The sequence below is a fragment of the Aquarana catesbeiana genome, linkage group LG08 (genome assembly GCF_042186555.1).
Source record: "Aquarana catesbeiana isolate 2022-GZ linkage group LG08, ASM4218655v1, whole genome shotgun sequence".
NCBI classification, from domain to species: Eukaryota; Metazoa; Chordata; class Amphibia; order Anura; family Ranidae; genus Aquarana; species Aquarana catesbeiana.
Window position 1 is genome coordinate 307,181,981 of NC_133331.1, and position 22,155 is coordinate 307,204,135.

The window sequence follows — 22,155 nt, forward strand, 5'->3', positions numbered from 1 at the left end:
GAACATACTACAGTAGACGGTTGGAGACTGTGACCATGCCATAAGAGATAGTCAGAGACGGTTAGCATGCTAAAAGAAGGGCTCAAACCATATAACTACCAGATTCCAGTATCTCCACCTCATTTCTTGGAAACATGAAAACATACCAAAGGATGGAGATAGACCTTTCATATGATGTACAGTATCTCCTCCTCATTTGTTGGGAACATGACGTTATATTCAGGAATGAAGATGGACCTTTCATATGGTGCACAGTATCTCCTACTCATTTGTTGGGAACATGACGTTATATTGAGAATGAAGATGGACCTTTCATATGGTGTACAGTATCTCCACCTCATTTGTTGGGAACATGACGTTATATTGAGGAATGGAGATGGACCTTTCATATGGTGTACAGTATCTCCTCCTCATTTGTTGGGAACATGACATTATATTGAGACATGGAGATGGACCTTTCATATGGTGTACAGTATCTTCTCCTCATTTGTTGGGAACATGACATTATATTGAGGAATGGAGATGGACCTTTCATATGATGTACAGTATCTCCTCCTCATTTGTTGGGAACATGACATTATATTCAGGAATGAAGATGGACCTTTCATATGGTGCACAGTATCTCCTACTCATTTGTTGGGAACATGACGTTATATTGAGGAATGGAGATGGACCTTTCATATGGTGCACAGTATCTTCTCCTCATTTGTTGGGAACATGACGTTATATTGAGGAATGGAGATGGACCTTTCATATGGTGCACAGTATCTTCTCCTCATTTGTTGGGAACATGACGTTATATTGAGGAATAGAGATGGACCTTTTATATGGTGTACAGTATCTCCTCCTAATTTGTTGGGGACATGATGTTATATTGAGGAATAGAGATGGACCTTTCATATGGTGTACAGTATCTCCTCCTCATTTGTTGGGAACATGACATTATATTGAGGAATGGAGATGGACCTTTCATATGGTGTACAGTATCTCCTCCTCATTTGTTGGGAACATGACGTTATATTGAGAATGGAGATGGACCTTTCATATGGTGTACAGTATCTCCTCCTCATTTGTTGGGAACATGACATTATATTGAGACATGGAGATGGACCTTTCATATGGTGTACAGTATCTTCTCCTCATTTGTTGGGAACATGACGTTATATTGAGGAATGGAGATGGACCTTTCATATGGTGTACAGTATCTCCTCCTCATTTGTTGGGAACATGACGTTATATTGAGGAATGGAGATGGACCTTTCATATGGTGCACAGTATCTTCTCCTCATTTGTTGGGAACATGACGTTATATTGAGGAATAGAGATGGACCTTTTATATGGTGTACAGTATCTCCTCCTAATTTGTTGGGGACATGATGTTATATTGAGGAATAGAGATGGACCTTTCATATGGTGTACAGTATCTCCTCCTCATTTGTTGGGAACATGACATTATATTGAGGAATGGAGATGGACCTTTCATATGGTGTACAGTATCTCCTCCTCATTTGTTGGGAACATGACGTTATATTGAGAATGGAGATGGACCTTTCATATGGTGTACAGTATCTCCTCCTCATTTGTTGGGAACATGACGTTATATTGAGAATGGAGATGGACCTTTCATATGGTGTACAGTATCTCCTCCTCATTTGTTGGGAACATGACATTATATTGAGACATGGAGATGGACCTTTCATATGGTGTACAGTATCTTCTCCTCATTTGTTGGGAACATGACGTTATATTGAGGAATGGAGATGGACCTTTCATATGGTGTACAGTATCTTCTCCTCATTTGTTGGGAACATGACATTATATTGAGGAATGGAGATGGACCTTTCATATGGTGTACAGTATCTCCTCCTCATTTGTTGGGAACATGACATTATATTGAGACATGGAGATGGACCTTTCATATGGTGTACAGTATCTCCTCCTCATTTGTTGGAAACATTGAGTAGTGTGGTAAACATGATTATCTTCTCTTGATGAGGAGTAGAAATTATACTCATCATATATTGCTGCACGGTGGGGTAGGTACATTGATGATGTTCTTACGGTGAGTAGTTAAGGTTTCCCAGTCTAGCCTGTACAGAATGATGTGATGTTCTCTATTTTGAACAAAGGTGGTATAAACTGCACATGACTGAAAGAAAAAAAGGTTTCACCTCCTGTATACGGAAGTGGCACTTTATGTTTGGAGCTGTGCAGATGAGGAAAAGTCTGGTTCTAGATGACTCTGTATATTGTTGGAAAAAAAAATGACTGCATAAGTTTCTTATTATATAAAATAAAATTGGATAATAATAGTTGTAGGAAAAAACATGATAGAATATTGATCTGGAGAGTTATCTGATTGCCTTTTGGGATCAGGAAGGAATTATTTCAAATTGGGGAAGATTAGACTGAGCTATATATGGGTATTCTGCCTACCCATGGATCATCAGCCACATTTATTTATTTTTTGTACCTTTTCTCAACCTATGTGACAATATAAATACATAATTTATACTCCTAGAAGTGAAATGAAAATGTGAACTGCTTCTGCATTTAGTGTTTATGACGTACTTGTGTCCATATGTAGAGAAGATTCCTCCTGTTTACTTTCCATAGTCATCTCCCCCTCCTCCATAGACTGCTGATCTCCACTCACCAACCTCTCTTCTTCTTCCTCTTTAACCTCAATTTTGATGTCTTTCAGTTCTTCATCCTAAACCCCAAAGATGATAGAAAACATTTGTAAAAAAAAAAGAACAACTGATATCATAGAAGTATGTCACCTCATATCGTTTTAGGTCTTTATTCTCAATCCCACCTACCTGATAATGGTGAGGGATGGTGTGATCTTCCTGTGTGGAATCCCGGGAATACAGAGGATGGGGACATCTCTCTGGTGGGTTCCCATTACTGGATCCATCTGTAGGAAACACACACACTGACTGAATACATTGTTTCTATGTGTTTATCAGATGATGAAGGATCCTGGTGGACCCTCCGTACTGCTCTCTCCTTTAAATTACAAAGCAGATAAAATATACAATACACCCAAATCACACCATGTTACATTTTTATGTGCATTGATTGCGTTATCACTTTGAGTATGGAGATGGACCTTCCTCCACCTCATTTCTTGGAAACATGAAAACATACCAAAGGATGGAGATAGACCTTTCATATGGTGTACAGTATATCCTCATTTGTTGGGAACATGACGTTATATTGAGGAATGGAGATGGACCTTTCATATGATGTACAGTATCTCCTTCTCTTTGGTTGACAACATGACGTTATATGAAGGAATGGGGATGGACCTTTCATATGGTGTACAGTATCTCCTCATTTGTTGGGAACATGACGTTATATTGAGGAATGGAGATGGACCTTTCATATGGTGTACAGTATCTTCTCCTTATTTGTTGGGAACATGATGTTATATTGAGGAATGGAGATGGACCTTTCATATGGTGTACAGTATCTCCTCCTCATTTGTTGGGAACATGACATTATATTGAGGAATGGAGATGGACCTTTCATATGGTGTACAGTATCTTCTCCTTATTTGTTGGGAACATGACGTTATATGAAGGAATGGGGATGGACCTTTCATATGGTATACAGCAGTGGTTCTCAATCTCAGTCCTCAAGTACCCCCAACAGGCCATGTTTGCAGGTTTTCCTTTATCTTGTACAGGTGCTTTAAATCAGAGTCAATAGTTTGGTATTTTGGACAGCTATTTTATCTAAGAGAAATTTCCAAAACTTGAGGACTGAGGTTGAGAACCACATGTATACAGTATCTCCTTCTTATTTGTTGGGAACATTGAGTAGTGCCGTAAATATGATTGTCTTCCTTCGGTGAGAACTAGAGATTATTCTTTTATATTGTGTACAGTACATTAGGCAGTGGAGAAGGTGCGCCGATGATGTTTTTGCTGTCAACAGTTAGGGTTTTTCAGTTTTTCCTGTACAGAAGGATGTGACCTTTTTATTTTAAATAAGGACAGCACAGACTTACCCTAATTAGAAGAAAACATACAGTACTTTATAGTCATAGAAGTGAAATGAAAATGTGAATTGTTTTAGCATTTAGTTTTTATTAACTTACGGTACCTGTGTCCATATGTAGAGAAGATTCCTCTTGTTTACTTTCCATAACCATATTTCCCTCCTCTATAGACCGCTGATCTCCACTCACCAATGTCTCTTCTTCTTCATCTTTAACCTCAATTTTGATATCTTTAAGTTCTTCATCCTAAACCCCAAAGATGATAAAATGCATTGATGAAAAGGAACAAGAAGTTACATAGAAGAATGCCACCCATAGCTTAGCATTCTGTTGAGTTCTAGTTGTTTAGTCCCATCTACCTGATGATGGTGAGGGATCTCTTCATCTTCCTGTGTGGAATCCCGGGAATACAGAGGAGGAGGACATCTCTCTGGTGGGTTCCCGTTACTGGATCCATCTGTAGGAAACACACACACTGACTGAATACATTGTTTCTATGTGTTTATCAGATGATGGGGGATCTAGGTGGATCCTCCGTACTGCTCTCTCCTTTACAATAAAGTCTCCTCTTACCCGGTGATGTGAGGGGCGGCTGATTCTCCATCATGACGTCCTTGTAGAGATCTTTGTGTCCTTCTAAATACTCCCACTCCTCCATGGAGAAATAGACAGTGACATCCTGACACCTTATAGGAACCTGACACACACAATGACACAGTCACCATCCAGACACATCCCTTGTCTGTTACTGGATAATGTCCCAGTGACTATGGAGGAAGAGGATGGACATGACGGGGGTGGGGGGTTACTGGGTGTAAATAGAAAATAGATTGTAAGCTCCTTTGAGCAGGGCCCTCTTATTCCTTCTATATTGAACTGTATTGTAATTGTACTGTCCCCTCTCTATATTGTAAAGCGCTGCATAAATTGTTGGCACTATATAAATCCTGTATAATAAATATAACAATAATATCTTATTACCTCCTCTGCTGCCACTTCCAGCAATGTCTTCTTTCTACTTCCTCCCAACTCACCTCTCACCCGGAACTTCCTGTCCGCACCTGACATCACTTCCTGTCTGTGCATTCCACTTGAGGAATCTTCGTAGACACATCATGAAGAACACAAAGAAGATGACTTCTGCACACCTGTGGGACAATCGTTTCTCACAACCAGACCAGTCTATGGAAGACATGAATGATTTTGGTTCTAAAGCCTCGTACACACGATCAGATTTTCCGCCGGGAATTGTGTGATGACAGACTGTTGGCCTAAAATCTGACCATTTGTACGCTCCATCGGACAATTGTTGTCGGATTTTCCGCGGACAAATGTTGGATGGCAGGCTTATAAATTTTCCGCGGACAAATGTCTGTTGTTGGATTTTCCAAGCGTGTGTACACAAGTCCGTCGGACAAAAGTCCAAAGTACAAACATGCATGCTCGGAAGCAAGGAAGAGTCAGAAGCGGTCAGTCTTGTAAACTAGCGATCGTAATGGAGAATTAACATTCGTAACGCGGCAAACTCTGAAATCTTGAAATGCAGCGCACAATTCTCTTCTTCTTTAATGGGATAATAATGAAGCTGCTTTGCTGGTGATAGTGATGGAGTTCTGCCAAATATATTTTCAAAGGCTTTTTTTTCTAGTGATATCAAGAATAATATTATTATGCTTGTTTGTTTTTTTTTTGGCAAAGTTAACACCATTATCCCGTAGTTTTTAAGATCAAAGATACAATGTTGGTGTCCCTTGTTAATTTTACATTGTATTTTTTTTAAAATATAACTGCCTACTCCCAAACTGTCATTTGAGGTAAAACACATAGCCAAGTTTTATTCTCCACAATTTTTTATTGTGCATTAAAAAAAGAAAATATATAAAATTAGACATGATATCTGCCAATAGAACTTAACCAAAAAGTGCATTCTATGCATCCAAAAATATAGACAATATACCAAATCAAATCTTTATTCAACCAAAAAATAACATAAAAGCCTCATGCATGTGTCCTGCTTCTTAATATAGGGGGTCAGCAATGCCAAGAGTTGGTGAAAGCAGGGGTCCATCATCCATAGACAATTCGGAAAATCATCCGGATTATTCTCCTGGAGCTCCCGCAGCAAAGGCATATGACATAATTGGTCATGATTAATAAAGCAACCAATTTTTGGTCCAAGAAATCCTCCTCGTATTCCTGGATAAGGATGGGCGAACAGTTCGGCCCGAGCATAAGTTCGGGCTAAACTTTCGTTGTTCGGATGTTCGTTTACCAGCCGAACAAACGGGTTGTTCGACTACTGTGCTTTTTTGCTTCAATTGTTAGTGGAGAATATTAGTTTAGTGTCAGTCTAGGAGGACCATCATTCAGCTTTTCATAGTGTGCAGCTAGAGTAGGGACAGCTCAGATAGTTTCAGTGTAGTGTAGTGAGATCGTGTCAGTAATCTTGACATTAGTATATAGCAAGAGTAGGGACAGTTCAGATAGCTTCAGTGTAGTGACGGTTGAACACTGTCTATTTCATTGCGTTACTGCCAGTTTAATGCTTGCCAGTTTATTGCCATATAGTTTTGCGTGCGTTACTGCCTGTTTAACGCCATATAGTTCTGTGTGCGTTACTACAAGTTTAACGCCATATAGTTTTGTGCGTTACTGCCAGTTTAACGCCATATCGTTTTGCGTGCATTACTGCCAGTTTAACGCCATATAGTTTTGCGTGCGATACTGCCAGTTTAACACTATATCGTTTTGCGTGCGTTACTACAAGTTTAACGCTATATAGTTTTGTGCTTTACTGCCAGTTTAATGCCATATAGTTTTGCGTGCGTTACTGCCAGTTTAACACCATATTGTGTTGCGTGTGTTAATTCCAGTTTAATGCCATATAGTTTTGCATGCGTTACTGCCTGTTTAACGCCATATAGTTCTGTGTGTGTTACTACAAGTTTAACGCCATATAGTTTTGTGCGTTACTGCCAGTTTTACGCCATATAGTTTTGCGTGCGTTACTGACAGTTTAACGCCATATAGTTTTGCGCACAATACTGCCAGTTTAACGCCATATAGTTTTGCGTGCGTTACTGCCAGTTTAACGCCATATAGTTCTGTGCGTCACTGTACGTTTGGCGCATTATATTGCAGTATATTATATTGTATCTGTGTAGTGTGAGTACTCAAATTAAAGGGCACCAAACACCTCTTTACATTAATTAAAGTGCATCTACGCACAGATTTCAATTTCTCCTTTACATTTGATTATAAGCACCGCCCCCTTCCTCCCAATAATGCCTGGGAGAACAACAAGGAGAAGCAGACGTTCCCTTGGCACTGTAAGGGGGCCAGCAATAAATGTGTCCACAGGCAAAGGTGGACGTGGTGGTCAGTCCTCAGGCAGGGCATCATTTCCTCTGTTTAGTGAGTTTGCCCATGCTTTCCAGCCACAGCATGCAGAGGAGGTGGTGGACTGGCCTACCAAACCTTCCTCATCCTCCTCATCCTCTGTCACACAAGCAGAGACAAGTGTGCATTCCCCAGCAGTTGTCAGAGTGGATAAACCTGCCTCCTTGTCCACATCTATTCCTGCCATAGCCCTAACATCAGCCATTGAGGAGTCAGCTGAGTTATTTGACCACAGTGTCAGCCACTTGCTCCTTGATGATGCCCAGCCATTAGTGGATTCAGATGCTGATTCTGAGGTTGAGAATGACAGGAACATGAGCCTAGAGAGAGGGAGGAACACTGGTAGACAAATTGGCATTCATGTTCCCCAAGCCGCAGCGTATTGCCAAGTTGTCTCCAGTGGTAATGATGAAGATGGAGGAGATGGAGATGATGATGATGAGGTCACTGATGTGACTTGGGTGCCAGATAGAGCAGAGGAAGAAACTGAAGGTGAGGCAGCACAACCCCAAGGAGGTCGGCATCAAGAAAGAGTAGAGAGCAGCCACCCTATTCCATCACATTCTGCAGCTGTTATCTCCCGGCCCTACCCCCACAGCTCAGCTGTCTGGGCCTTTTTCAGCACATCTGCAGCAGATCGCACTGTTGCTATCTGCAAACTGTGTCACAGGCACATCAAACGTGGCAAAAACACCAACCATTTGGGTACCACATGCCTAACAAGGCATTTAACGTCCAACCACTCAGCCCGTTGGCAAGAGCACCTAAAAGCCACACAAAAGGGGCACAAATCCGTCCCTCCTCCTCCTTACCCACTTCAGTCTGCTCCTGCGATACCGAGTCATTACCTTTCAGCAGCCTCCACTGACAGGGATGATGGTATAGCACAGGGCGTCCAAGGTCCTAGCAGCTCATCTAGCAGCAGCACACCACCAGCTGTAGACTGTAGCCGGCAAATTTCTCTGCCCCATCTTCTGCAGCAGAAAAAAAAATACAGTCCCTGCCACCCACATGCCCAGCACCTGAATGCAAGCTTGTCAAAGCTGTTGGCTCTCCAACTTCTGCCTTTCAACCTGGTCGATTCTGCCCCCTTCCGTGAATTCGCACAATGTGCTGTACCACAATGGTAGGTTCCCAGTCCATACTACTTTTCATGTAAGGCCGTTCCATCTCTCTACCATCACGTGGAAGGGAATGTTCTGGCATCGTTGGCCAAGGCAGTCAGCTATAAAATCCACCTTACTGCTGACACGTGTTCCAGCAAGCATGGGCAGGGACGATATATTTCACTCACGGCACACTAAGTAACACTCCTTGCAACTCGAAAGGATGCAGGACAGGGCTCAGTGCTGCAGCTTGTTGTGCCCCCACATCTCCATACAGCTGGTGGTGATGATGCCAGACCTGTGAGCTCTACCCCTTCCTCCTCCGCCACCTCCATGCTCTCCTCTGCAGAATTGTCATATGAACATCAGGTACCCCCTAAGCGTTCAAAGGGCTTTTCCCAGAGTCAGGCTAAAAGGTGCCATGCAGTGCTTCAGCTGGTGTCAGGAACCACACCAAAGCAGAGATTCTTGCAGCTCTGCAAGGACAGGCCCAGAGGTGGTTCACACCACGCCAGCTGGCGCCAGGAATGGTGGTGTCCCATAATGGCTCAAACCTCCTGTCCGCCCTTAGACAGGGAAAGTTGACACATGTGTCATGCCTGGCACATGTCCTCAATTTGGTGGTGCAGCATTTCCTAAGTATGTACATAGGGTTGCAAGATGTAATAAAGCAGGCCAGAAGAGTATGTAGCCATTTCAGGCAGTCATACACAGCCAGTGCTTGGTTGGCTGAAATTCAGCGGGGAATTCCACCTGCCCGAAAACCGCCTGATTTGTGACATGCCCACCAGGTGGAACTCAACTTTGGGAATGCTGCAGCGGTCATACAAGCAGCAGAGGGCCGTCAACGAGTGCTGTCATCCTGCGTGACCCCGAGGAGTCTGCTTCTCAAGCCTCTGCAAATTTGAGGCGCATGGGCAACCTCATGCTTCAAAGCTTGCGAAAGAACCCAAGAATACGTGGCATAAAGGAGAAGGATGATTACTGGTTGGCAACCCTCTTTGACCACCCTTATAAGGGGAAGGTCTCTGAACTCATCCCGTCCCCACAGAGTGCAGAGGATAAAATCTCTTGAGGACACATTAAAGAGGATTTTATTGAACGTTTTTCCTGACTATAGTAGGTTACAGTGTGGTGGAAAACGTCGTTTTGCGTCTTCCGTTTGTCAAGAAAGGAGCGTTGGAAAAGGCGTCCGCCTAAGTGAGGCATTTTGCAATTTTTTTAGTCCTCGCCGCCCAGGGCTGTCAGCTTCCACATCCCGTCGGCAGCGTCTGCATCATATGGTGGACGATTACCTCGGGGCCAAAACAGAGACGGAGAGCTTTCCAGCTGACAATCCACTGGCTTACTGGGTCATGAGAATATACCACTGGCCAGAACTTGCCCAGTGTGCTATTGAGTTGTTGGGCTGCCCTGCATCCAGCGTGCTTTCAGAACGGGAATTCAGTGCTGCAGGAGGTTTCGTTACTGATCATAGAACACGTATGTCCACAGACTCCGTGGACCGTTTGACTTTTATAAAAATGAATCAGTCCTGGATTACCAGCTATGAAGCCCCTGATGCCAATGTCACTAATTAAGTCTTTTTGGGATGTGATATCTCGGCAGGACTTTGAGGCTGCCTAGCTTTGAGGGTGTTCAATCATTTCATCCGGAAGAATGTTATTGGTATAAGTTTCATGGGCACAATTAACACCTAAAGACCAATTTTTCTGCACCTGTCTGCCAGGTGCATATCATTGCAATTTTTTACAGCAAGGCAAATTCTTGCTTACATCAAGAGTACCTCTATAGGGTTAAGATGGGAAGGCGCCACCGACACCCAAAGACCAATTTTAACGCACCCGTTACTTCTATCCAAAGTCAAAGTGACACCAGAATGTTATCCAAAAAATCTCTAATCTTGTTCCCAGTGCACTACATTGTGGCCTCATCATACACACTGGCTCCACAGCTGTTGCTGAGCAAAATAAAGGCAGCTTGCAGCGAGGGCCACTTAAGCAACTTGGTAACTGGTCGCGGGCCACAATAAGCGGAGCCGGCGGATGACAGGTCTGTGTCCACTTTGCATATGCTCAGCGGACACAGACAAAGCCCGCTCTAATCTATGTGCCTTCCGATCCGCTCAGACGGAAGGAGACAGATCCTCTTCTGTTTTTCTTCGCAGATCGGATTGGAGGATGGGGGGTGTAAAAGGACACAAGTCCTTTTTATATTACTACACTAATGCGCTGTGGTTTATCCACACCATGGGTGCAGCGCAGTACACTTGTGGCTTTCCTGTGGTTTAGCTGCACTTTGCCATAGACTTCTATTTTATCCTGCAGGTGTGCACTTCCTGAACGAAAACCAAAGAAAAACTGCAGGTGATAACAGAAGTCTATGGCTCAGTGCATGTAACTCTCAGGTGATAACAGAAGTCTATGGCTCAGTGCAGGTAACCCGCAATGGACGGTGTCAGTAGAGCAGTGGACGGTGTCAGTAGAGCAGTGGACGGTGTCAGTAGAGCAGTGGACGGTGTCAGTAGAACAGTGGACGTTGTCAGTAGAGCAGTGGACGGTGTCAGTAGGGCAGTGAACGGTGTCAGTAGATCAGTGGACGGTGTCAGTAGGGCAGTGGACGGTGTCAGTAGAGCAGTGGACAGTGTCAGTAGGGCAGTGGACGGTGTCAGTAAAGCAGTGGACATTGTCAGTAAAGCAGTGGACGGTGTCAGTAGGGCAGTGGACGGTGTCAGTAGAGCAGAGGACGGTGTCAGTAGAACAGTGGACGGTGTCAGTAGGGCAGTGGACGTTGTCAGTAGGGCAGTGGACAGTGTCAGTAGAGCAGTGGACGGTGTCAGTAGAGCAGTGGACGGTGTCAGTAGGGCAGTGGACGTTGTCAGTAAAGCAGTGGACGGTGTCAGTAGGGCAGTGGACGGTGTCAGTAGGGCAGTGGACGGTGTCAGTAGGGCAGTGGACTGTGTTAGTAGGGCAGTGGACGGTGTCAGTAGAGCAGTGGACGGTGTCAGTAGGGCAGTGAACGGTGTCAGTAGATCAGTGGACGGTGTCAGTAGGGCAGTGGACGGTGTCAGTAGAGCAGTGGACAGTGTCAGTAGGGCAGTGGACGGTGTCAGTAAAGCAGTGGACATTGTCAGTAAAGCAGTGGACGGTGTCAGTAGGGCAGTGGACGGTGTCAGTAGAGCAGAGGACGGTGTCAGTAGAACAGTGGACGGTGTCAGTAGGGCAGTGGACGTTGTCAGTAGAGCAGTGGACGGTGTCAGTAGGGCAGTGGACAGTGTCAGTAGAGCAGTGGACGGTGTCAGTAGAGCAGTGGACGGTGTCAGTAGGGCAGTGGACGTTGTCAGTAAAGCAGTGGACGGTGTCAGTAGGGCAGTGGACGGTGTCAGTAGGGCAGTGGACGGTGTCAGTAGGGCAGTGGACTGTGTTAGTAGGGCAGTGGACAGTGTCAGTAGGGCAGTGGATGGTGTCAGTAGGGCAGTGGACGGTGTCAGTAGGGCAGTGGACGGTGTCAGTAGAGCAGTGGACGGTGTCAGTAGAGCAGTGGACGGTGTCAGTAGAGCAGTGGACGGTGTCAGTAGAGCAGTGGACGGTGTCAGTAGGTCAGTGGACGGTGTCAGTAGGTCAGTGGACGGTGTCAGTAGGGCAGTGGACGGTGTCAGTAGAGCAGTGGACGGTGTCAGTAGAGCAGTGGACGGTGTCAGTAGAGCAGTGGAAGGTGTCAGTAGAGCAGTGGACGGTGTCAGTAGAGCAGTGGAAGGTGTCAGTAGAGCAGTGGAAGGTGTCAGTAGAGCAGTGGACGGTGTCAGTAGGGCAGTGGACGGTGTCAGTAGGGCAGTGGACGGTGTCAGTAGGGCAGTGGAAGGTGTCAATCCTAGCTGCCATAACCCTGGTATTTTCTGAAATGGTGGGCGGTCCGCTTTATGATAAAAGTGGTCTCCACGGCAGATTCGCCACAAGATCGATTTTATCGGGGGCAGGAGAGGGCCCCCCTCCCGCCGCGTTCTGGTCGTCTCGGCCGCTTACCGGAGCCGTAGGTAGCGGCGGAGGAGACGATCGCGTCCTCTCCCCTGACAGGCCTGGAGCCGAGTGAGGGAAAGAAGGCCCCCGCCTGGCTCCATAACATTGAATGGTGGAAGAAGCGTCAAACGTCACTTCCGCCCAGTGGTCTTAAAGGAGAAAAAAAAAATTTTTCGCAAAAAAAAAAAAAAAAAAAAGACATTTAATTTTTTTTTTTTTATTGCATTTTAGTGTAAATATGAGATCTTTTTGACCCCCAGATCTCATATTTAAGAGGACCTGTCATCATGTTTACATCCCTTGTAATAGGAATAAAAGTAACCCAAAACATTTTTTTTTAAAGGACAGTGTAAAAATAAAAAGTAAAATAAATAAAAAAATTAAAGCGCCCCGTCCCGCCGAGCTCGCGCGCAGAAGGATACGCATACGTAAGTCGCGCCCGCAAATGAAAACGGTGTTCAAACCACACATGTGAGGTATTGCCGCAATCGGTAGAGTGAGAGCAATAATTCTAGCTCCTCCTCTGTAACTCAAAACATGCAAGCTGTAGAATTTTTTAAACGTCGCCTATGGAGATTTTTAATGGTAAAAGTTTGTCGCCATTCCACGAGCGGAATTTTTGAAGCGTGACATGTTGGGTATCAATTTACTCGGCGTAACATTATCTTTCACAATATTAAAAATAATCTGGCTAACTTTACTGTTGTCTTATTTTTTAATTCAAAAAAGTGTATTTTTTTTCCAAAAAAAAGCGCGCTTGTAAGACCACTGCGCAAATACGGTGTGACGGAAAGTATCGCAACGACCGCCATTTTATTCTCTAGGGTGTTAGAAAAAAATGTCTAATGTTTGGGGGTTCTAAGTCATTTTCTAACAAAAAAAAAACCTGTTTTTAACTTGTAAACAACAAATCTAAAAAAGAGGTTCGGTCCTTAAGTGACCAACCCAACGATTCATCGGGCCGTCAGACCAATTCTGATTGGCTCTTGTAGGTTTCGGCAGATTGTACATTGAGCTTTCGTACTTTGACTTTGCTGAATACATACACATTGATTCAGTAAAATACCAAAAACATTTTATTTGATCGTCCCAATCGTTTATTTACAACAAACAAAAAAAAAAGATAGCATGAGATCGGCTTATCCCCCCTCCCCGGTAATTCTGCAGACCACGATGGTTGGACAACCTGGACTATTAGTAGGGAGGACGTCCATTTACTGAATTGGAGAACATGTCCTTCAGCAGGTATGTGTTGTCCGATATCTATAAAAGTTTCCCGCACTCTGAACATGCGAAAGAACGCTCCAATGCACAACTTCTCCGGCGGATTTAAAAGTTTTGCTTCCTCTGTCCATTTTTTTCTTCATACTCTAAACATGAGAAAAGAAAGTTTTGTTGCACGTGAACTGTCAGATGTTTAGGAAGATCTCCTTTGATAATGAAACATTTCCCGCACTCTGAACATAAGAAAGTACATTCTCTTGTGTGAATTCTCTGGTCTTTTTTTTTTCACGTTAATACACTCTATTACCAAAAGTATTGGGACGCCTGCCTTTACAGACACATGAAGACCTCTTGGGCCCCTCAATAGGGAAAGAGAGCCTTGATTGATGGGGGCATGGCTAGGTGCATGACAAGGGGAACGATTGGTTGGGACATGTGGGATGGGCCTGAGCTCAGGAAATCGTGTGCCCCAGGGAATTCTGGGTCTTTCGGATGGCATCCCAGTCTTAGTCCGTAGGGTTCAATATTGAGTTGGCCCTCCCTTTGCAGCTATAACAGCTTCAACTCCTCTGGGAAGGCTGTCCTCAAGGTTTAGGAGTGTGTCTATGGGAATGTTTGACCATTCTTCCAGAAGAGCATTTGTGAGGTCAGGCACTGATGTTGGATGAGAAGGCCTGGCTCGCAGTCTCCGCTCTAATTCATCTCAAAGGTGTTTTATCGGGTTGAGGTCGGGACTCTGTGCAGACCAGTAAAGTTCCTCCCCCCCAAACTCACTCATCCATGTCTTTATGGACCTTGCTTTGTGCACTGGTCCAAATCATTTGGCGGAGGGGGGGTTATGGTGTCCTGACCAACCCGATAGTCATGTTGGAACAGGAAGGGGCCATCCCCAAACTGCTATGAGTAAGCACTTGGCGTAAGTGCGAAACGCGTCAGATATTCTTGTACCACCCCACAGTCGTGTTTTGTGTACCCCATGATCCTGAATAAAAAGATGGATTTATCCATTCTGGTGTGCGGCTGTCCAGGTCTTCTTGTTCTCTTCCACAAAGTGTGGGGTTGTTTTTCAGGGGTTGGGCTCCAGTGAAGGGAACTCTCAAGGCGTCAGCATACCAAGACATTTTGTACAATTTCATTCTCCCAACTTTGTGGGAACAGTTTGGGGACGGCCCCTTCCTGTTCCAACATGACTGCACACCAGTGCACAAAGCAAGGTCCATAAAGACATGGAGGAGTGAGTTTGGGGTGGAGGAACTTGACTGGCCTTCACAGAGTCCTGACCAACCCGATTGCGGATGACCCCTTCCTGTTCCAACATGACTAGCGGGTTGAGGTCAGTTCCTCCACCGCACCCCAAACTCGCTCCTCCATGTCTTTATGGACCTTGCTTTGTGCACTGGTGGGCAGTCATGTTGGAACAGGAAAGGGCCATCCCCAAACTGTTCCCAGTTGGGAACATGAAATTGTTGGGAGCATGAAATTATCCAAAATGTCTTGGTATGCTGATGACTTAAGACTTCCCTTCACTGGAACTAAGGGGCCAAACCCAACCCCTGAAAAATTACCCCACACCATAATCCCCCCTCTACCAAAATGATTTGGACCAGTGCACAAAGCAAGGTCCATAAAGACATGGATGAGCGAGTTTGGGGTGGAGGAACTTGACTGGCCTGTACAGAGTACTGACCTCAACCCAAATTATTTGGTGGAGGGGGGATTATGGTGTGGGGGTTGTTTTTCAGGGGTTGGGGTTGGCCCCTTAGTTTCAGTGAAGAGAACTCTTAAGGCGTCAGCATACCGAAGCATTTTGGACAATTTCATGCTCCCAACTTTGTGGGAACAGTTTAGGGATGGCCTCTTCCTATTCCAACATGGCTGCCCACCAGTGCACAAAGCAAGGTCCATAAAGACATGGATGAGTGAGCTTGGGGTAGAGGAACTTGAATGGCCTGCACAGAGTCCTGACTAACCCGATAGTCATGATGGAACAGGAAGGGGCCATCCCCAAACTGTTCCCACAAAGTTGGGAGCATGAAATTGTCCAAAATATCTTGGTATGCTGACGTCTTACGAGTTCCCTTCACTGGAACTAAGGGGCCAAACCCAACCCCTGAAAAACAACCTCACACCATAATCCCCCTTCCACCAAATGATTTGGACCAGTGCACAAAGCAAGGTCCATAAAGACATGGATGAGCGAGTTTGGGGTGGAGGAACTTGACTGGCCTGCACAGAGTCCTGACCAACCCGATTGGGGATGACCCTTTCCTGTTCCAACATGACTAGCGGGTTGAGGTCAGTTCCTCCACCGCACCCCAAACTCGCTCATCCATGTCTTTATGGACCTTGCTTTGTGCACTGGTGTACAGTCATGATGGAACAGGAAGGGGCCATCCCCAAACTGTTCCCACAAAGTTGGGAGCATGAAATTGTCCAAAATATCTTGATATGCTGACGTCTTAAGAGTTCCCTTCACTGGAACTAAGGGGCCAAGCCCAACCCCTGAAAAACAACCCCCCACCATGATCCCCCCTCCACCAAATGATTTGGACCAGTGCACAAAGCAAGGTCCATAAAGACATGGATGACATGAGCGAGTTTGGGGTGGAGGAACTTATCTGGCCTGCAACATTCCCGCACTCTGAGGATAAATAAAAAAGTCACACTTCTGTGTGAATCCTCTGGTGTTTCACAAAGTGTTGTTTTATAGTAAAACATTTCCCACACACTGAACACGAGAAAGGACGCTCACCAGTGTGAATTCTCTGGTGTATAAGAAGGTTTCCTTTCTCACTGAAACATTTCCCACACTCAGAACATGCATAAGGACGCTCACCCGTGTGACTTCTCTGGTGTCTAAGAAGGTTGTCTTTCCCATTGAAACCTTTCCCGCACTCTGAACATACATAAGGACGCTCGCCAGTGTGAAGCCTCTGGTGCGAAATCAGTTTTTCCTTTCGCAAGAAACGTTTCCCACACTCTGAGCACGAGAAGGGGAGTTCCCCCGTGTGCAATTTCTGGTGATAATTCAGGCTTATTTTGTGACTGAAAGATTCCCCGCACTCCGAACATGAATAAGGACGCTCGCCCGTGTGAACTCTCTGGTGCGAAAGAAGCTTTGATTTTCGAGGGAAACGTTTCCCGCACTCTGAGCATAGGAAAGGAAGCTCGCCCTTGTGAATTTTCAGATGTTTACGAAGGTTTCCTTTGTTGGCAAAACCTTTTCCACACTCTGGGCAGGAGAAAGGACGCTCACCCTTGTGATCTTCCAGATGTTTATGAAGGTCTTCTTTGCTGGTGAAGCATTTCCCGCACTCTGAACACGAGAAAGAGCGTTCGTTCTTGTGACCTTCTAGATGCGTTTGGAGGTCTTCTTTGTTGGTGAAACATTTCCCACACTCTGAACACGAGAAAGAACGTTGACACTTGTGATCTTCTAGATGTTTACTAAGGTCTTCTTTGTTAATGAAAGATTTCCCGCACTCTGAACACGGCAAAGGACATCTTTCTGTGTGAATTCTCTGGTGTATGAGAAGGAATCCTATCTGGGTGAAGCCTCTCCCGCACTCTGGGCATAAATGGGGGCGCTCACTCTCGTGATTTCGCTTGTGTGCGAAAAGTGCCCTGTTCTCAGTGAAAGATTCCCCGCACACTGAACATACAAAGGATCTTTCTCCGGCGTAGACTTGGCTTGACGAAGATTTCTTGGGGTAAGGTGTAACTATTGGATTATTGTGAGAATGCCGGGGAATATCTGGAGTAACAGGATTCACTTTATCAGAAGATTTCTTAGGTTTAGAGCTTGATCTCTTCAAATGGTAACGTGGACGATGTGTCTTTTTAATCAAAGGAATGACTTTTGGAACATCTTCTGCTTTATAATTCTGAGATGGAATACACCGTCCCTCCGATGTACTGCAGACATAATGTCCACCTACGGAAAATACATTTTTATTTGTGTATATTAAGAATTTTTTTACAATTTTTAGTATGTAGTCATATTGTATAAGATCTTCTAGCAATCAAAAATTTCATAGGGTGCAGACATGCATCCTGGAGTAATTGAAACACCATCTCATTTGTTGGGAACATGACGTTATATTGAGGAATGGAGATGGACCTTTCATATGGTGTACAGTATCTCCTCCTCATTTGTTGGGAACATGACGTTATATTGAGGAATGGAGATGGACCTTTCATATGGTGTACAGTATCTCCTCCTCATTTGTTGGGAACATGACATTATATTGAGGAATGGAGATGGACCTTTCATAGGGTGTACAGTATCTCCACCTCATTTGTTGGGAACATGACGTTATATTGAGGAATGGAGAAGGACCTTTCATATGATGTACAGTATCTCCACCTCATTTGTTGGGAACATGACGTTATATTGAGGAATGGAGATGGACCTTTCATATGGTGTACAGTATCTCCACCTCGCTTGTTGGGAACATGACATTATATTGAGGAATGGAGATGGACCTTTCATATGGTGTACAGTATCTTCTCCTCATTTGTTGGGAACATGACGTTATATTGAGGAATGGAGATGGACCTTTCATATGGTGTACAGTATCTCCTCCTCATTTGTTGGGAACATGACGTTATATTGAGGAATGGAGATGGACCTTTCATATGGTGTACAGTATCTCCTCCTCATTTGTTGGGAACATGACGTTATATTGAGGAATGGAGATGGACCTTTCATATGGTGTACAGTATCTCCTCCTCATTTGTTGGGAACATGACGTTATATTGAGGAATGGAGATGGACCTTTCATATGGTGTACAGTATCTCCTCCTCATTTGTTGGGAACATGACGTTATATTGAGGAATGGAGATGGACCTTTCATATGGTGTACAGTATCTCCACCTCATTTGTTGGGAACATGACGTTATATTGAGGAATGGAGATGGATCTTTCATATGGTGTACAGTATCTCCTCATTTGTTGGGAACATGACGTTATATTGAGGAATGGAGATGGACCTTTCATATGATGTACAGTATCTCCTCGTCATTTGTTGGGAACATGACGTTATATTGAGGAATGGAGATGGACCTTTCATATGGTGTACAGTATCTCCTCGTCATTTGTTGGGAACATGACGTTATATTGAGGAATGGAGATGGACCTTTCATATGGTGTACAGTATCTCCTCCTCATTTGTTGGATTCATGACATTATATTGAGGAATGGAGATGGACCTTTCATATGATGTACAGTATCTCCTCCTCATTTGTTGAGAACATTGATGAGGACTAGAGATTTTTTTTTAAATGGTGTACAATACCCACAGTACATTGGATGGTGGGGGAGATACATTGATGATGTTCTTAATGTCAGCAGTTAGGCTTCTAATGCCCCGTACACACGGTCGGACTTTGTTCGGACATTCCGACAACAAAATCCTAGGATTTTTTCAGACGGATGTTGGCTCAAACTTGTCTTGCATACACACGGTCACACAAAGTTGTCGGAAAATCCGATCATTCTGAACGCGGTGACGTAAAACACGTACGTCGGGACTATAAACGGGGCAGTGGCCAATAGCTTTCATCTCTTTATTTATTCTGAGCATGCGTGGCACTTTGTCCGTCGGATTTGTGTACACACGATCGGAATTTCCAACAACGGATTTTGTTGTCGGAAAATTTTATATCCTGTGTCGGAAAATCCGATGGAAAATGTGTGATGGAGCCTACACACGGTTGGAATTTCCGACAACTAGGTCCTATCACACATTTTCCGTCGTGTGTACGGGGCATTAGTCTTGCCTGTACAGGAGGATATGACATTCTCTATTTTGAATGATGGTAGACAGACTGCACATACATACTTCATACACATAAAAGTAAAATAAAAATGTAAATTGTTTCTGTATTTCTTACTTACTTGTGTCAATATAAAGCGAGGATTCCTCCTGTTCACTTTTCATATTCATCTCCCCCTCCTCCATAGACTGCTGATCTCCACTTAAGAATATTACTTCTTCTTCTTCCTCTTTAATCTCAGCTTTGATACTTTTAATCTCTTGGCCCTAAATTCAAAAGATGAGAGAACACTGTTGTCGAATAAGAAGATACATAGAATAATGCTCTTTTTTCAGTTCTAGTTGCTCAGTCCCACCTACCTGATGATGAGGGATGGTGTGACCTTCCTGTGTGGAATCTCGGGAATACAGAGGACGGGGACATCTCTCTGGTGGGTTCCCATTACTGGATCCATCTGTAGGAAACACACACACTGACTGAATACATTGTTTCTATGTGTTTATCAGATGATGGGGGATCTAGGTGGACCCTCCGTACTGCTCTCTCCTTTAAAATAAAGTCTCCTCTTACCCGGAGATGTGAGGGGCGGCTGATTCTCCATCATGACGTCCTTGTAGAGATCCTCGTGTCCTTCTAAATACTCCCACTCCTCCATGGAGAAATAGACAGTGACATCCTGACACCTTATAGGAACCTGACACACACAATGATACAGTCACCATCCAGACACATCCCTTGTCTGTTACTGGATAATGTCCCAGAATTCCCGTCACCGCTCACCTCTCCTGTCAGCAGATCAATGATCTTCTTGATGACTTCTAGAATCTTCTTGGCACTGGTTACCTCTGTTGTCAGGCAGTGAGGTGGAGGCACTGTGATGGGTGATGTTTTGTTTAAAAAAAATTGTGGTGCTTTGTAATTTATTTACATTTTTAAATTTTTCTCAACTAAACTTCATTGCTATCACAAGTGGGATATAAGGTTCTCTTTAGGAGATAAGGGGCCCACTGGTCTCCTAATGTCTCCTCTGCACTCTGATGCTACTGATCAGCTACTGATCAGCTTCCTTCCTAGCCATGGGAGGGCCAGGGTTTGACAGTTCTGAATGGGGAAGTACTAAGAGCTGAGAGCTGCTGAGTTCATACTCCCTTGGGAAGATCAGTGAATAGATGATCATTGATTTTCCATTGCTCGCTCCATTCTGACACCTGCCAGAGGTCTTGGATAACCAGGCAAACCTGTGACGTGGTGCGTGTGGAAGGGTCATGGATACATGTTTACTAAATAGTTCACAGTGGCCGGGAATGTCTATATTGTGAGCCCCGTCCTGTTAGTGTAACTGGACTGGCTCTAGATGTACTACAGTTGGATAAATGGCTCTATATTTAGGATGTATCCGGTCTATAAACCAGAGGCTCTGGATGGACAGTTGGATAAATGGTTCTATATTTAGGATGTATCTGGTCTATACCCAGAGGCTCTGGATGGACAGTTGGATAAATGGTTCTAAATGTAGGATGTATCTGGTCTATAAACCAGAGGCTCTGGATGGACAGTTGGATAAATGGTTCTATATTTAGGATGTACCTAGTCTATAAACCAGAGGCTCTGGATGGACAGTTGGATAAATGGTTCTATATTTAGGATGTATCCGGTCTATAAACCAGAGGCTCTGGATGGGCAGTTGATATAAATGGTTCTATATTTAGGATGTATCTGGTCTATAAACCAGAGGCTCTGGATGGACAGTTGGATAAATAGCTCTATATTTAGGACATATCTGGTCTATAAACCAGAGGCTCTGGATGGGCAGTTGATATAAATGGTTCTATATTTAGGATGTATCTGGACTATAAACCAGAGGCTCTGGATGGACAGTTGGGTAAATGGTTCTATATTTAGGATGTATCTGGTCTATAAACCAGAGGCTCTGGATGGGCAGTTGATATAAATGGTTCTATATTTAGGATGTATCTGGTCTATAAACCAGAGGCTCTGGATGGACAGTTGGATAAATGGCTCTACATTTAGGATGCATCCGGTCTCTAAACCAGAGGCTCTGGAAGGACAATTCCATAAATAGAAGAGGATGGACATGACGGGAGGTTACTGGGTGTAAATATAAATGAATATCTTCTTACCTCCTCTGCTGGTGGTTGCAGAAATCTCTCTCGCTCTATTTTCCTTCGACTCACCTCTGACCTGGAAATTCTTATTTATACATGACATCACTTCCTGTCCTTATGTTACATCACTTCCTGTCTCTGCGTTCCACTGACGATAAGTGAGATCCCCCACCCTGTGGAGAAAATACAAACTGCAGCCTACGTTTTTCGATACACAACAGATGCTTCTTGGTGCCCTCTTCAATTATGTTGCATATATTAAACACATATGAAAAGCCATGCATTAAAAATACAATAAAAATAATATGATTGTCTATTAAAATTCATAAACACCGCAATTTTTTTTTTTTGCAAAAAGTATATCCTTAAATGATATCACATACGTAAGTCTTTGGCACTTTAGATCAGGAAAATACATTTCCTGTCGCATCATGGCAGCATACACTTTGGGGTTGTGACTCCGCCCCCACAACCTGATAGGACTACATAGCTATAA

The 22,155-nt window shown here is 44.1% G+C and overlaps 2 protein-coding genes across 3 annotated transcripts in view; both read right to left on the reverse strand.

Annotated features, from left to right (window-relative positions):
* LOC141106908 (uncharacterized) overlaps positions 1-22,155 on the reverse strand; it is an 81,794-nt gene that overhangs the window by 27,447 nt on the left and 32,192 nt on the right. Inside the window, 6 exon segments of the mRNA XM_073597838.1 lie at positions 2,572-2,713; positions 2,823-2,920; positions 4,114-4,255; positions 4,369-4,466; positions 4,583-4,706; positions 4,991-5,059. Of these exon segments, the coding sequence (XP_073453939.1) occupies positions 2,572-2,713; positions 2,823-2,920; positions 4,114-4,255; positions 4,369-4,466; positions 4,583-4,706; positions 4,991-5,059 (673 nt within the window).
* LOC141105107 (uncharacterized) lies at positions 13,589-21,807 on the reverse strand. Of its 2 annotated transcripts, XM_073594973.1 has the most exons (7): positions 21,675-21,807; positions 20,314-20,405; positions 20,104-20,227; positions 19,893-19,987; positions 19,655-19,799; positions 16,591-17,688; positions 13,589-13,900 (listed from the first exon to the last, which is right to left on the reverse strand). In XM_073594973.1, exons 1-7 carry the CDS (start codon positions 21,760-21,762, stop codon positions 13,860-13,862), a joined length of 1,683 nt encoding a protein of 560 aa, XP_073451074.1. In that variant the 5' UTR covers positions 21,763-21,807; the 3' UTR covers positions 13,589-13,859. The 2 variants fall into 2 exon arrangements, with proteins under 2 accessions (XP_073451074.1, XP_073451073.1); XM_073594972.1 differs by having other exon boundaries at positions 13,589-17,688.